General features: G+C 42.2%; 1 protein-coding gene across 2 annotated transcripts; it reads left to right on the top strand.

Moving 5' to 3' along the window:
* The first annotated feature begins 2722 nt into the window (after nucleotides 1-2722).
* LOC132471627 (solute carrier family 25 member 44-like) lies at nucleotides 2723-6817 on the top strand. Of its 2 annotated transcripts, none has more exons than XM_060070823.1 (4): nucleotides 2723-2916; nucleotides 3447-4109; nucleotides 4224-4351; nucleotides 5260-6817. In XM_060070823.1, exons 2-4 carry the CDS (start codon nucleotides 3482-3484, stop codon nucleotides 5449-5451), a joined length of 948 nt encoding a protein of 315 aa, XP_059926806.1. In that variant the 5' UTR covers nucleotides 2723-2916; nucleotides 3447-3481; the 3' UTR covers nucleotides 5452-6817. The 2 variants fall into 2 exon arrangements, with proteins under 2 accessions (XP_059926806.1, XP_059926805.1); XM_060070822.1 differs by having other exon boundaries at nucleotides 2726-2916; nucleotides 3472-4109.
* The last annotated feature ends 8024 nt before the right edge of the window (nucleotides 6818-14841 follow it).

Raw genomic sequence — 14841 nt, 5'->3', positions numbered from 1 at the left:
CACAGCCAAAGATGCTGACATTTTGTGTGAGGCTCGCATCGTCGATCCAGCTGGTCCACAGGTAACATCCATCTTATTATATAATAACTATCGCTCTTAAGAAGTGCTATGGTCTGTGATGAAAAAACATGCACCACGCTGAACCAGTGATGTATAACCCATTGCTTTCTGAGGCCTTCAAATGGCAACGACCATTATAGTCACTTGTAGAACTTCAGTTTTGTAGAAATTGTCAAAATACCCTTGTTGACGACAGAGGCAAAATGTTAATTTGGCATTAAGGTCACTTTCCATCCACTGTTTTCACTAATCTCTTCATCAATTGTTTCACCACAGCCAAAGATGCAGACATTTTGTGTGAAGCTCGTATCGTCGATCCAGCTGGTCCACAGGTAACGTCCAGCTTATTATATAATAACTATCCCTCTTAAGAAGTTCTATGGTCTGTGATGAAAAAACATGCACCACGCTGAACTAGTGATGTATAACCCATTGCTTTCTGAGGCCTTCAAATGGCAACGACCATTATAGTCACTTGTAAAACTTAAGCTTTTGTAGAAATTGTCAAAAAAAACTTTTTGACGACGGAGGCAAAGTGTTAATTTCAAATCAAGGTCACTTTCCATCCAGTGTTTTTACTAATCTCTTCATCAATTGTTTCACCACAGCCAAAGATGCTGACATTTTGTGTGAGGCTCGCATCGTCGATCCAGCTGGTCCACAGGTAATGTCCAGCTGATGCATATAGTATAATTATCACTCTTGGTATGGTCTGTTCTGTGATGAAAAAACATACACCACGCTGAACGAGTGATGGATAACCCTACAACCTCCTGAGACCAACCATGATTTAATCAGCTGCTGATCAAATTAGAATAATTTCACATATTTGCAAGGTCAAAACTGGCAGTAATTTATACTAATACAAATGTGTATTTTTAGATAGAAAAATTAAATTATTTTATTCACCCCAGGAGACAATCCAGTGATGACCATAGAGTGCTAGATGGATAAGATGCCGGATCTCTTACTAATTCCATTAAAAATGATTGTAAACCTGCGTTTGTTTTAAAACACGATGACTAGTCTGATGAATAAACATGCATCCTTGTGAACAACTGTATAACCATACATATTCTGAGACCAACTGGATATGGTAGTCAAAATGCTGTAACTTATTTGGATGTACCACATTTGTATCCTCCCAAGAGTTTTGGATTGTATTTTAAAGCAAGCTTTTACCCTTCCACTTTCAAGGTTGTTCGGACCTGGCAATTGTAGAACATCATGCTGGTTCTACAGACACGGAAGGCACAAAGCACTGCAGACGGAAGGTATAATATAATAATAATAATACATTTAATTTAGAGGCGCCTTTCAAGACACCCAAGGTCACCTTACAGAACATATAGTCATCATTCAAAACTGTAAAACAGACTAGGAATAAAAGGAAAACAGATGTTAAACATGAAAACATGAATAATAATAATAATTAATAACACTCAAAGACGCCTAAAGTGAAGGGGGGACCTCACTAACCACCACCAATATGTAGCACCCACTTGGGTGATGCACGGCAGCCAATCGGTGCCAGAACGCTCACTACACACCAGCTTGAGGTGGAGAGTTAGGGATGAGGTGGAGAGTGAGTGAAAAGAACATATTTAAACACTATCGACCATATTTAAACACTGTCGATCACATTTAAACAATATCGACCACATTTAAACACTATCGACCACATTTAAACACTATCGACCACATTTAAACCCTATGGACCACATGTAAACCCTATGGACCACATGTAAACACTATCGACCACATGTAAACACTATCGACCACATTTAAACATGTAAACCCTATCGACTACAATTAAACATGTAAACACTATCGACTACAATTAAACACTATCGACCACATTTAAACATGTAAACCCTATCGACCACATCCAAACACTCTCGCCCACACCTACACACTATCGACCACATTTAAACACTATCGACCACATGTAAACACTAGCGACCACACTCAAACACTATCGACCACATTTAAACATGTAAACCCTATCAACCACATTTAAACATGTAAACCCCTCTCGACCACATTTAAACCCTATCGACCACATTTAAACCCACATTTAAACATTTAAATATGCATTCAATATAATTATGTTGGTCCACATCCATGACTTGGTATTAATGTTATTCCCTCCATTTATTTCACAGAACCTACCAGTTCCTGAGGCAAGTTTTATCCAGCCGGCAGAGGGTTGTCATGGAGCTGATTGTCAAATACACAATATTTGTATTTTGTACTGCAGAAACTGCATTTTAGGGCTGGCTGTTTTCTGAACTTGACATTGCCAAATGTGAACAATAAAATGTTGTTGAAAAACGGGAATTGTTTGGCTGTTATGGTAATATTATTTAACTTGAATTAATTTACAATTAGGAGGTCATCCATACAGTAAAACTATTCCATCATGGTCTTATGCATATATACTATACAAATATATTTAACTAATATTGATAATGCATCAATTCGATACGCATGTGTTACTGGACAATAGATATTACATTTTTTTTATTACGTTTTACCAATCTCGGTCACCTGTCAAACTATCTGGAGAACTGTTAATTTAAAATCCAAACGATAAACTCTTAACGCCTCGACGATAGCCTCAAAAGAGGCGGCATTTAAACAAGTTGAACGCAGAATACGTGAAGAACTCAATGAAACCGGAAGGTATGTGGGCAGAAACTACTACTGTCCGGGTTGACCGTAACTCCTGCCGGCTGCTTCTACCCTTCGCTTAAAACTACCTTGCCAAACGAAACTATTTTAGTTCGTTTGCACGAAATTGGAAGTGGGCAATGCGATGCGTATTAGTTTGACGTAAAACAAATCTGATATAAGGTAAGGGTTTATGCTAAAGCTGGTTCATACTAAACAGCTAATGTTGACAATCGGGAGCTAGCTTAGTGCAATGCTAATTTAGCTCCGGTAATTGCCAACAAGCGAAAATAAGGCATTTAAAGTGAAATCCAGTGTTTCTTAGTGCGCCCCTTGTTTATTTGAATCCCCTGTTAATTTTTACTTTATCGACGAATCGGGTGCCAGTAACGTTACATCTGTCCGGGACATCGAGTCCTCTAACCTGTCGCATTGTTTTGGCGATTTGGCTAGTTGTTTGACATTCGGCTTATTTTCATTTCAGTATTCATGGCGCTTAATTATGATGACACGCAATGCAATACTTACATGTACAACGCCAAACCGCTTTGATCAATATTTAATTCCCCGATTGGTTTGACCTTTGTAACTCTGCTAGCTTTGGCATGGCAAACATGCAATTGAAACCATAGCACACACGCATTGTAAAGACATGACAATTAAAAAAAAAAAAAGTCTTAAGGCACTGACCAAATGTATTTCTAATATTAAAGGTTAACTCTGATGTGGGTCTTTCAGAGGGGGAAGGATGCAGCAGAAGAGAAACATCCCAATCATAGAATGGGAGGATCTGGACAAAAGAAAATTCTACTCCTTTGGGGTGTTCATGACTATGTCCATCCGGGCCACTGTCTACCCTGCCACACTCATCCGTACCCGGCTGCAGGTCCAGAAGGGCAAATCCCTTTACAGTGGCACCTTCGACGCCTTCTTTAAGATTCTCAAAAGAGAAGGTGTGCGGGGTCTGTATCGTGGCTTCATGGTCAACTCCTTCACACTGATCTCAGGCCAGGCCTACATCACCACCTACGAACTGGTGAGGAAGTACGTCTCTAACTATTCCAGTGACAACACGTTGAAGTCATTGGTCGCCGGCGGCTCCGCCTCCCTGGTGGCGCAGAGCATCACTGTGCCAATAGACGTGGTCTCCCAGCAGCTGATGATGCAGGGCCAGGAGGGGCACCCCACCCGCTTCCAGCTGGAGGCCAAGGTTCGGGAGGGCATGTCCAAGAGGATGTTTGGCCAAACCAGGGACATCATCTCACAGATTTTTGCTGCTGATGGATTCCGGGGCTTCTACAGGGGATACGTGGCTTCCCTGCTCACTTACATCCCAAATAGTGCTGTCTGGTGGCCTTTTTACCATTTTTATGCTGGTAAGCATTATAGTTGTTAATAATGTATAATAATAGTAATAATAGCGTAGAAATATGTTAATCCAATACACTTTCATAAGACACAAACAATAAATACATGTCTTTGTTTAACAGAACAGCTTTCCAAGTGGGCCCCTACCGACTGCCCTCACCTACTACTGCAGGCCGTGGCTGGGCCACTAGCTGCTGCCACTGCCTCTACTGTCACCAACCCCATGGATGTGGTCAGAGCCAGAGTGCAGGTAGGGGCGTCTGTGACTTTCGAGGGATTGATGGTCAACAGACCCATTTCACAATGGGTGTCATCATGCGACAGACAAAGGTGTCTCTTATAAGTCTGTTCCTTTTATTTACCAGGGCACTGGTAGAAGGGTGAAATAGTGAAGGTAATAGGCCTTTCACACATGAACTCTGCATCATCTTTGGAGAATCGTGTCATGAAATGATCCAGAGTTGCCCTTTCACACATGCAACCCACAGCTGGAGATAAGCTGCATCAGTCGTGTTTACACATATCGAAAATACTACATAAATACCGTTGCCATAAGGCAACGGTATGCAACGGAAGTAGCTGTGTATGTTTTTAACACATCGAAGATCGTGTATGAGGCTGCCTACTCTGTAATGCTGACTCTTTTTGCGGTGATATCAACACTTAATTTATTTGGACATAGGCGCAATATCGACAGAAGTGTGGAAAGTAGAACACAAAATACAGGCAAGAAGAGAAAAGTATGCAGCAGCTACATTTGCATGATGGAAACTTTATCAAAATGTCAGCAATGCGCCCGCTCGCTTGTGTGAAATCTCCATCTTTCTGATACTCCAAACTTTACCCTAGGGGCCTACCCGGTCAAACTCCGGAGGGGCTGATTCGGCGAATATCCGTCTTGAAGTGCATGTGGTTATGGGCTATAACTCTACTTTCAGTGCCCTGGAACATAAAAAGAGCAGACCCTTGTTATAAGAGACACCTGTTTTTGTCCCACGATGAGACCTATTTGGAAATTAGGCATAGCAAGCTATATATATATATTTATTATGCAGGCATCCGGAGCTCAGTATTTTGGCCTTGCATCACTATGCAAATAAATACATAAAATGCAGTACTGTTTCTGCTCATAAAGTGGCATTGTTGTACGTCCGCTAGGTGGAAGGCAGGTCATCCATCGTGGAGACCTTCAAACAGCTGATCGCAGAGGAGGGCGCTTGGGGGATGTCCAAAGGGCTCTCGGCCCGAATCATTTCCTCGGCGCCCACCGCTATTGTGATGGTGGTGGGCTACGAGACGCTAAAGAAAGTGAGCCTACGTCCCGAGCTGGTGGACTCGAGACACTGGTAGAACCCACGCAGGACCCCACATGGCTGTAGGCTGCGCCCGATCCCGGGCCCACTGCCCTGATTGAAACACTCTACATCGGATCGACCTCAACGGAGACGAGGAACACTGGATGAGGTCCACATTGGGACCAACATGATTCCTCTGTCTTTGTAAATGGAGGATATGGATGGGCATTTGATTTTGTAGTAGGTAGATAAGAGGACTGTTTTTATGAAGGTGTGTGCAATATGGAACCTTGTGTACCCATTTTCCCCTCCAAACTTGCCTGTAAAATGTGCTAACTTCTAGTTGTTCACAACATTTTTTAAATGATAATCCAGGTTCAGACCCTCTCTTAGCCTGTTTTTTCTCTTGTTTTTTTTTTAGCCTGTTTTACAAGTGCTAAGCTAACAAACATATTGGACACTGAATGATATCCTATGCTTGGCCACCAATTCTTTAATAATTGTTATGAACAGAAGGGAAGCAACCAAACACATTAATTTATTTATTTAAAATGTTTACCATTAGGAGATGTAGAATACTTTGTTTGGTTGTTTTCTACCTCATAGCATGCTAGCTCAGGGACAATTTCAAAATTGTGCAGAGAAAAAGGCCTGCTTGTAGAAGGTGTGTTTTGTGTGCCATTTGATTACCTCACTAAAAGTGGTTATATTAAAGTGTTTTTTTTTGTTGGTATACTGGTCCACCAGCCAACTTGGTGTGAGGGTAGAATATTATTCACATTCACTGGAAACTATGCTCTTTTCCTTTACTGAGGCAGTAAATCATTGTGCAATCTTACCATGTTTGAATTCTATTTCAGCATAAAATTTGATTGTACAGTTGATAATGGCTATGTGTTAAGTAATTGTAAAGGAGGGGATTAAGTTAACACTAATTATTTTAGTTTTTGTCTCTATTCATGATTTACCATGAAATATATATGATTGGATCAAATTATATTGAATTACTTTTATCAACGTTTTTTGAGGTTTTGGGCCTCTGAAGAGAAGACATGGCTGTAAGCAACGTGTTGCATTCAGCAGGAAGCATCCTCATCCTCACATTTAAATGGGAAAGATGTATATTCATCATGATTGACTAACAAATACATTTCAGTGTGTCTTTTCAATCACATGTGTCATGAGCCTCGGCTGTTGTCAAATGTAGCAAAATATGCAAATGAGCTAATATTCCAATCAAATAGTAAATGACAGGCTGTTCAAATGACAATATTGAAAAGGAAATCATATTTTTTAGCTCCTTAATATCAACCATTCCTCATTCAATGGAAATTTTCCTATGTAATTTTATTTGCATTAATGTGACTTGTGCCGAACAGTTTTTTGTTGTTGACAATAAAATATCTCAAATGGTAACTTGAGCAAGGTGTTTTTCATTTTAATGTTGCCAATTTGAATTGAAATGTATCATAAATTACTTCCTGAAGGTATAACTTTAACCTATGTTTGCAATGAATTAAATTCAAATTTAAAGAAAAATAAATAGAGATTAGGTTGTAATGGAAAATGTGTCAAAATAGTGCCCACTCCCAACTGAAAGTTGTTGATTGAAACCCTTTAGTTTTTAAACTGATGTTTAACAGTCACCATCTTCGCAATTCATTTAACATGGTATATACACCATTGCATATACAATGTATATATTGTATATATTAGAAGCAGTCGAGCAGGCGGAGTCACGCTTGCGTCACAGCGTGCTGGTCGGCCCAGTGGCATCTTGACGAGCAGGGCTTGGTAGCGTTGCAACCACACGCTACGACAAAGCCCTGGGCAAAGACAGACGCCGATTGGTCCAAGAGGAAGTGAGAACTGGCGTGGAGGAACTGCATGCTAGCCAGATGGTGGGGATGCGACAGCAAGGCGCATGGACGAGATGGGAACAGGCAGTGGACCGCAAGATCTCCTGGTCTGAGCTTTGGCAAGCTGAGCCTTACCGGATCAAGTTCCTGATTGCGTCCGTCTATGACGTCTTACCCAGCCCATCCAACCTCTTCTGCTGGGGCAAGGTTGACGCACCATCATGTCCTTTGTGCCTCAGAAGGGGAACGCTAGAGCACATCCTCAGCTGTTGCTCCAAAGCCCTGGGAGAAGGACGCTACACTTGGCGCCACGACCAGGTGCTGAAGACGATAGCAGAAACCATCTTCACCAGCATCACCCAGAACAAGCCTCTCCGACCAGCAAGGCAGGCGATTGCTTTCATTCGAGCAGGGGAGAAGCCTAAGCCCAAGCCAAGGGGGGCAGCGGGACTCCTTGGAACCGCACCGGACTGGCAGATGAAGGCCGACCTGGGGAAGCAGCTCGGATTCCCAGAGCACATCGTGGAAACCACCCTGAGACCAGACATAGTTCTGTTCTCAGATTCAACCAAACATGTGGTCCTACTGGAGCGGACAGTTCCCTGGGAGGAGCGCATGGAAGAGGCCAATGAGAGGAAGCGTGCCAAGTATGCCAACTTAGTGGAGGAGTGCCGCAGACGGGGGTGGCGTGCCCGGTGTGTGCCAATAGAGGTGGGCTGTAGAGGCTTTGCAGCGCGATCTCTCTGCAAAGCATACAGCATGCTTGGAGTCACAGGTGCACGTCAGAGAAAGGCCATCAAGACCACCACAGAGGCAGCTGAGAAGGCCTCTAGAGGGCTGTGGATCAAGAGGGGCGATCCGTGGGTACATGCTACTTAGACACAAGTTGGGACTTGATCAATCCCGGCTGGGTCGCCTGGTTGAGGGTGTATGATGTTGCGAGACCCGAAACACCCAATGACCCCAGGTTCCATCACTGATGATGTGTCTAAGTGCATCAATAGATGTATGTTAAACTATTATATATAGTATATATAATAGTATATATACCTACATTGTATATATACAATGTAGGGTGATATCAGGTAAAATGGGCCATTTAAGGTTTGGGGGTCCCACCCCCTCTGGAATTTAGAGCCAAATGACTGCAAAGGATTTCAAACTGTTGACATAACTGTGCTTGACAAATAACAGGTGATTTGATTGGTTTATGGTTGCAATGATGGGTGGGGCAATGATTAAAATCTAAACTGCACCAGAAAGCTGAATGCTAAGTAGCCTGGCATACCAAATCAAACTAAACTATTATAAGGATGATACATCTATTAAAAACAAACATAGAAAATTATGCATAATATCTGTGTTGGCATTCATCAGAAATATTGCTGTTAGTTTGGTATCTGAAGTTCATATTTTTTGGAAAAGTGATGTTTATCTTGGCGGCCCAATTTGCCTTAACCCAATAAGATAAATGGGCCACATGGTTTCAGCTAAAATGGGCCATACTCTGTGTATCACTCACAAATAAACATACACACATGTGCATGACATTTGGTTAAACTAAAACATGCATGTTTATTGTAATGTGAAATTAGCGCAACTCAAAGTAGGCTAGCTTCCTGCGTTTGCTGCGTTTGTGTAACTTGTTACATAATACTGGGTTGTAGCTTTTGTGTAGTGAAGCTTTATTTGTTCTATGAATATGTTTGTTTAATGCAGTTATGTGGCTGTATAAGCAATTGTGTTTTAAAATTAAGTTGAAGACATTCCTCCAGTCTTAGACATCAGTATGGTAACAGTGTATGGCCTTTTGTCCTCTGGTTTAATTAAAACATGAATTAATTAATTAGTCCATCACACACACACACACACACACACACACACACACACACACACACACACACACACACACACACACACACACACACACACACACACACACACACACACACACACACACACACACACACACACACACAGATCTGTGCTGTTTCGCTGTTTCTTGCTGTTGTTTTAATGGCACTATGAATATGTTTGTTTAAATGTTATGTGGCTGTATAAGCAATAGTTTTTTACAATTAAAATTGATGATAAATTACTATGTCCCTTTGCAGTTTGACTGGCCTATCTTACCTGAACAGCTGGCCAATTTAACCGAAACTGCTCATGCAAAAAAAGTTGGCACAGCTGATGTTCCAAGAACTGTAGGGCCTAAATAATTAAATAATTTCAACACAAAGTTATCAGAAAGTTATTATTAATCATAAAACACATGGAAAATGCACATATGCTATTGTGGTATTGTCCCAAGCAATTTCCTCAAAAATGGCCCAATTTAGCTGATATCACCCTATACATACACATATATACAAAACCGTTAGTTCCGTTTCTATTTGAATCCACCCTGGGACCTGGTTTTAGAAAAGTGCCTTTTCGGGCAAACGCACAAGACATGCGGTTCCACCAAAAAATCGGCTCCATGTGGACGGGGCCTTAGTTTGTGTGGAGTTTTTAGTAACCGTTGGTTAATATTCCTACCTACCGTTCTGAATTGATTACAGTTGGTTGATAAACCGTTGGATTAGACACTGCCTCCGCCTTGAACGTTATATTGGTGTCAGAAGTGGGATGTACTGTGTCCTGCACTGCGACAAGTAGAGGTTTCCCCTCTGCCGGGAGCTGTAGGCAGTGGATGTGGCGGGGTGGAGACAGCAGCAGGAGCAAGACACCGACCTACAGCCTGTACTGCTTTGGGTGGAGGCACAGGTGCTATCACCGTGGGAAGAGGTGACCGTGTTTTCAACAACAACCAAGGGGCTGTGGTCTAAGTTTGCAGCGCCTCCGCTAGAGCTTCTAGTGGGGTCAGTTGAGGAGGGACGATGAGGACTTTTGCTGCTGCTGTGACGCCTGTACAGCACGGATAGGTCCCCCTGGTTGTTCACGTGCTCCGCTCCAACAGTTTCCAGTGGGGGACACCAATGGAAAGAGCGGCGGTGGATGTAGTGGGTCCGTTGCCTCGCTCAGACAGTGGTAACCACCAGTGGCGTTGGCAGTGACGGCGGCAAGGTGGGGCACTTTGGCATTTGTGGGCCGTGCCCCCCCCTAGCGGCCATTGGTGCCCCCCCTAGCACAGTCGGGCACAAAAAAAAAAATACTTTTAGTTATAATTATTACTATTATAATAAATGTGCAAACTGTAACTTCAATGAAATACAAGAAATACAAGGGGAAATCGCATAATTTTGGTTGTACATGCCAGGTTCGGTGAAGGTCAATGCTCATTGGTTGCTGAGTAAATTTGTTACATTTGCGCGCAAGAATCCAAATGCTGCTAGTTTGAAACGGAAATAGTGTCGCTACGTTTTATCAGTTTACATTTTAGGCCTGACCAGTCGCATTCGACTGAGGTGGAATCTGAGTTCGAAGTTGCTAAAGAGTTTTTAATGTCAAAAAAGCTAGAGATGATTTTTTCGGAACACAGACGCACAATGCTACACGAGAGAAAGGCCAACACGCAAATGCGCAAACGAATGAAAGGACAGAATACTCAGACGTTTCAGCAGTATGCCTACTCGTCGCCTGCAACTCTTCTGACGGTAAGCCTTTGGTTTATTTCACTTCTTGCCAGCCCTGGCTTTCATTATAAGGTTTACTAAGCAGGTGGATTGTGGATTGATGTTTGCTGGGTCCATTTGCATTTGTGTTTTGTATGCTACGTGACTGCAGTATGTATGGCGTTGTGTCAGTTCTGCCTGTTGCGTGGTTACTTGTTAACCGAATGCAGTGCTTCTGTCAGCGGTCCTGAGTTGTCCAGGGATGTTTGTGTGAGTGTGGACTGGAGGCTGTTCTCTAATATTTATAACCCTGATGTTGTCCAGGGGTGTTTTTGGAGTGTGGAGGCGGTTGTTTAATGTTTATAACCAGTGGCAGGCCTTGTTTTTTATTAAGTGCATAAACTGTTGAGAGGTAAAAAAAAATAAACTATTGTCTGACTTATCATACCTATTCAACACATTCTCACTCCGAACGCGTCGATTTTTGACGAACGGTCAGTGACTTAGGCTTCAGTTTCTGACGCAAAAGGGTACCCTTGTGCTTCTTTTTTCGACGCATGGGGTTTTCAACTCGTTACAATGTAACCCCTTCACGGAGGACCCGACGGCTGAGCATAGAGACGCTATGAGCATTCATCCCATTGGCTAACGGTGGACCTTGCGCTTCTTTTTTCGACGCAGGGGTTTTTCCACTCATTGCAATGTAATCCCTCCACGGCAATATATGAAGCTATGAGCATTCATCCCATTGGCTAACGGAAGAGCCGATGGCTGCACATAGAGACGCTATGAGCATTCATCCCATTGGCTAACGGAGGACCATGTGCTTCTTTTTCGACGCAGGGGGTTTTCCACTCATTGCAATGTAATCCCTCCACGGCAATATATGAAGCTATGAGCATTCATCCCATTGGCTAACGGAAGACCCGGTGGCTGCACATTAACGGCGAAGTTACAGTGAAATCTGTGACATTCCTCAACACAACTACACCAACGTGTCCTTGTTAATTACAAAACATGTATGGGTTAAGTTTATGGGCATCAGTTGTCCTGTTTTGTGTTTTGATTGAGAGAAACAATCGTTTTTTTGATCAGTGTTGGGTAGCTGAGGTCGTTGCTATAGAGGCCACGTCCGTGCGCTTTTTTTGACAACTGACAGAGCAACCCTTTCTCATCAAAATTACTTTCCCAGAGAACTATTCGGCATTCTCAATTACGTTTGTCTAAAAAACGTATTTTGTCCGTGATTACGTTTTATTGAACATATTGTAATGACCTCGCCGGTGACATAACGATGTCGAGTCATTAGTAATTGAAGGAACATTTAATGAACCAAAAGCGTTGGTAGCGTTGGTCGCTCTTGCCGATAGAAAGTGAATGACGTCCGGCGATTTGGTCGCTCAATTCGCTTCTGGTGTGGACGTACAGTTAGGCCTATCGTCTTTGCGTGTGAATGTGTAAACTGGCTGCATCCATAGCCTCAACGACAAGAATAACCTATTGTAGATAATAATACAAATACTACTACTGATAAGTTATAATGATAATAATAAATAATTCGCCTAATGCAAGTAAAGAAAAACTTGTGCATTTCTGCTGTGTTTGACTCCACTGGGTTAAAATATTTCTCAAACGACAGTGCCCGTCTCTGGCGCCGACTCTGGGCGTTGGGTCAATAGAGGGCGCCGCCCCTCCGTGAAATATTCACTGAGGGGCGGCGCCCCTCAGTGAATAGGCCTATAGGCCACGTTGGAGAAAATGTAAGTTCGCTAACTTTTTGCTGTCTATCAAGCAGAGACAGCTTTTCATTGGCGCAAGAAAATTCGCCCTCGGGACGCACCAGTGTGCGCCCCAGGCCAATGGTATCGCTTTTCTTTTTTGTTATCACCACATGATTGGACAATGCAGCGAATCCATCAAATAGGCTACCTCCCTCAGCAGCATTCGCTCAACACAACTACATGTAGGACAGTGATCATGATTTGTCTCAATATCAGAATAACAACAATTGGTCTAATAGCAATGGCTGGTGGAATGGCCATAAAGTAGGTCTGTATATGCAGTGTAAGCTTGTCCAGGCCCTGCAAGTCAGGATGTAGGCTATGAATCTGCTGAATAGTAGGTAGTAGGTAGTGGCCATCCCCAAAATGAACCAGAATACAGGAAATCAAATCTATTAAATTCAATTTTTTTCAACATTTTCAACATTTCAGATCACCAGCCGCCACTGGTAACCACTATGTCCTCTCCGCAATGGACTATTTCACAAAATGGCCAAAGGCATACGCAATCCCAGACAGGCAGATACCATACTAGATGCCCTGGTGAGGGGAATGTTCAGACGCTTGGGAGAGCCAGAGAGCATACATAGTGATGAGGAACTTTTGAGTCCCGGTGTTTGCCACCATGTGTGAGCGGCTGGGCATACATGAGACACACACCACCCCCTTGCGGCCCAAGAGTGACCGCCTGATGGAGAGATTCCACCGCACCTTGGGCCAGCAGCTGGCCATCATTACCTCTCAGCACCAGCGAGACTGGGACACCCATGGCCTGGCGTGTCGCTCCGCAATACGCCAGGCATCACCCATTTGCACGGCAACCAATTGGCGCAAGATTACTCACCACACACCAGCTTGAGGTGGAGAGTGAGGGAATTAATGAATGAGCCAATTATGCAGGGGGTTGATCAGGGGGGCAGAATTGAATGAGCATGGTTGGGCAGTTATAGCCAGGACACCAGGGAATCCCATACTCTTTGTGATACTTGCCCTTGGATCTTTGATGACCTCAGTGAGTCAGGACTTTTTACGTCTCCTCTGAAGGACAACTTCCGCAGCAAAGTCCCCGTGGGGCATCGGGATGGAAGTTTTGGGCAGAGGGAAGAGTGCCACCTACTGGCCACCAACCGACACCACTTTCAGAAACAAAACAGTGTTCCCAGTTGGTCTCCAATCGGGCCTAAACAAAAAATTGTTTGGTTCCGGTTTCCGACCGACCCTGTCAATTTATGTGCGACCCAAATTATTTTATGAGCTTAAAAAAAAAAAAAAAAAATACCCATCATTCGCTGCCGCTGGAAAAAATAAAATAAAAAAATAAAATAAATTCCCTACCTACCCATGAGTCATGACCTCAACTGACAAACAACAGGAACCAAACTTTTTTTTTTTTTAGGCCTCGGGGTACTAACCAAGCCCACACCTGCTTAGCTTCAGAGATTCAGCTGAGGCAGGGTCTCCATTGGTCTGGCTGCTGTAAAAACTATATGTTTTCATGATATATGAATGATATGAAGTATTATATATATATATATATATATATATATATATATATATATATATATATATATATATATATATGATATAGCACTAGCAGTGCTATTAAGTAATTTGGGAAGTAAAAAAGCTAGGAATACAAAATGTTGAATATATACGTATAACTGAATTCACATTAAACATGAGTAACGTTAGGCCTACACATTGATTGCATTCAGGAACGAAGGAACATACCATGTCGACGACAACGCTATAGACTAAATCAAATACACACACACACACAGAATATATGACACAACATGTATTAACAATATAAAACACGACAAAGCTTATAAGATGCAAGAAAATCGCTAAACTATTTGGATGTAACCATTGCAAAGAAGTTTGCAATGGTTTATGGGATGAGTAGCTCCTTCACTCGTTCACAAAAAAAATAATGTAAGCAGTCTTGTACCTATCAAATGTTTTATGGATGCGATTACATTGATTGGTTTTAGGCTAAAAACGATAACATAAGATTATTATAAATAATATCTAAATACAAATAATCGTTATGTGATATATTTATATTCAATATATGTAATGATTATATATATATATATATATAATGATTATGTATTTATATATAATATTAATAAATAAACTAATAATTTTTTACATATTTTACCATAATATCCCCCACTTTATGTCAACCCTCTTTACCTGATGCCTCATCCTTATAGACTACCAATGTTCTTGTCAGAGCATTGACTTC

Source organism: Gadus macrocephalus, chromosome 14 (genome assembly GCF_031168955.1).
Source record: "Gadus macrocephalus chromosome 14, ASM3116895v1".
Classification (NCBI taxonomy): Eukaryota; Metazoa; Chordata; class Actinopteri; order Gadiformes; family Gadidae; genus Gadus; species Gadus macrocephalus.
Note: the sequence above shows the minus strand (reverse complement) of the source record. Positions and strands in the feature narration are given on the sequence as shown.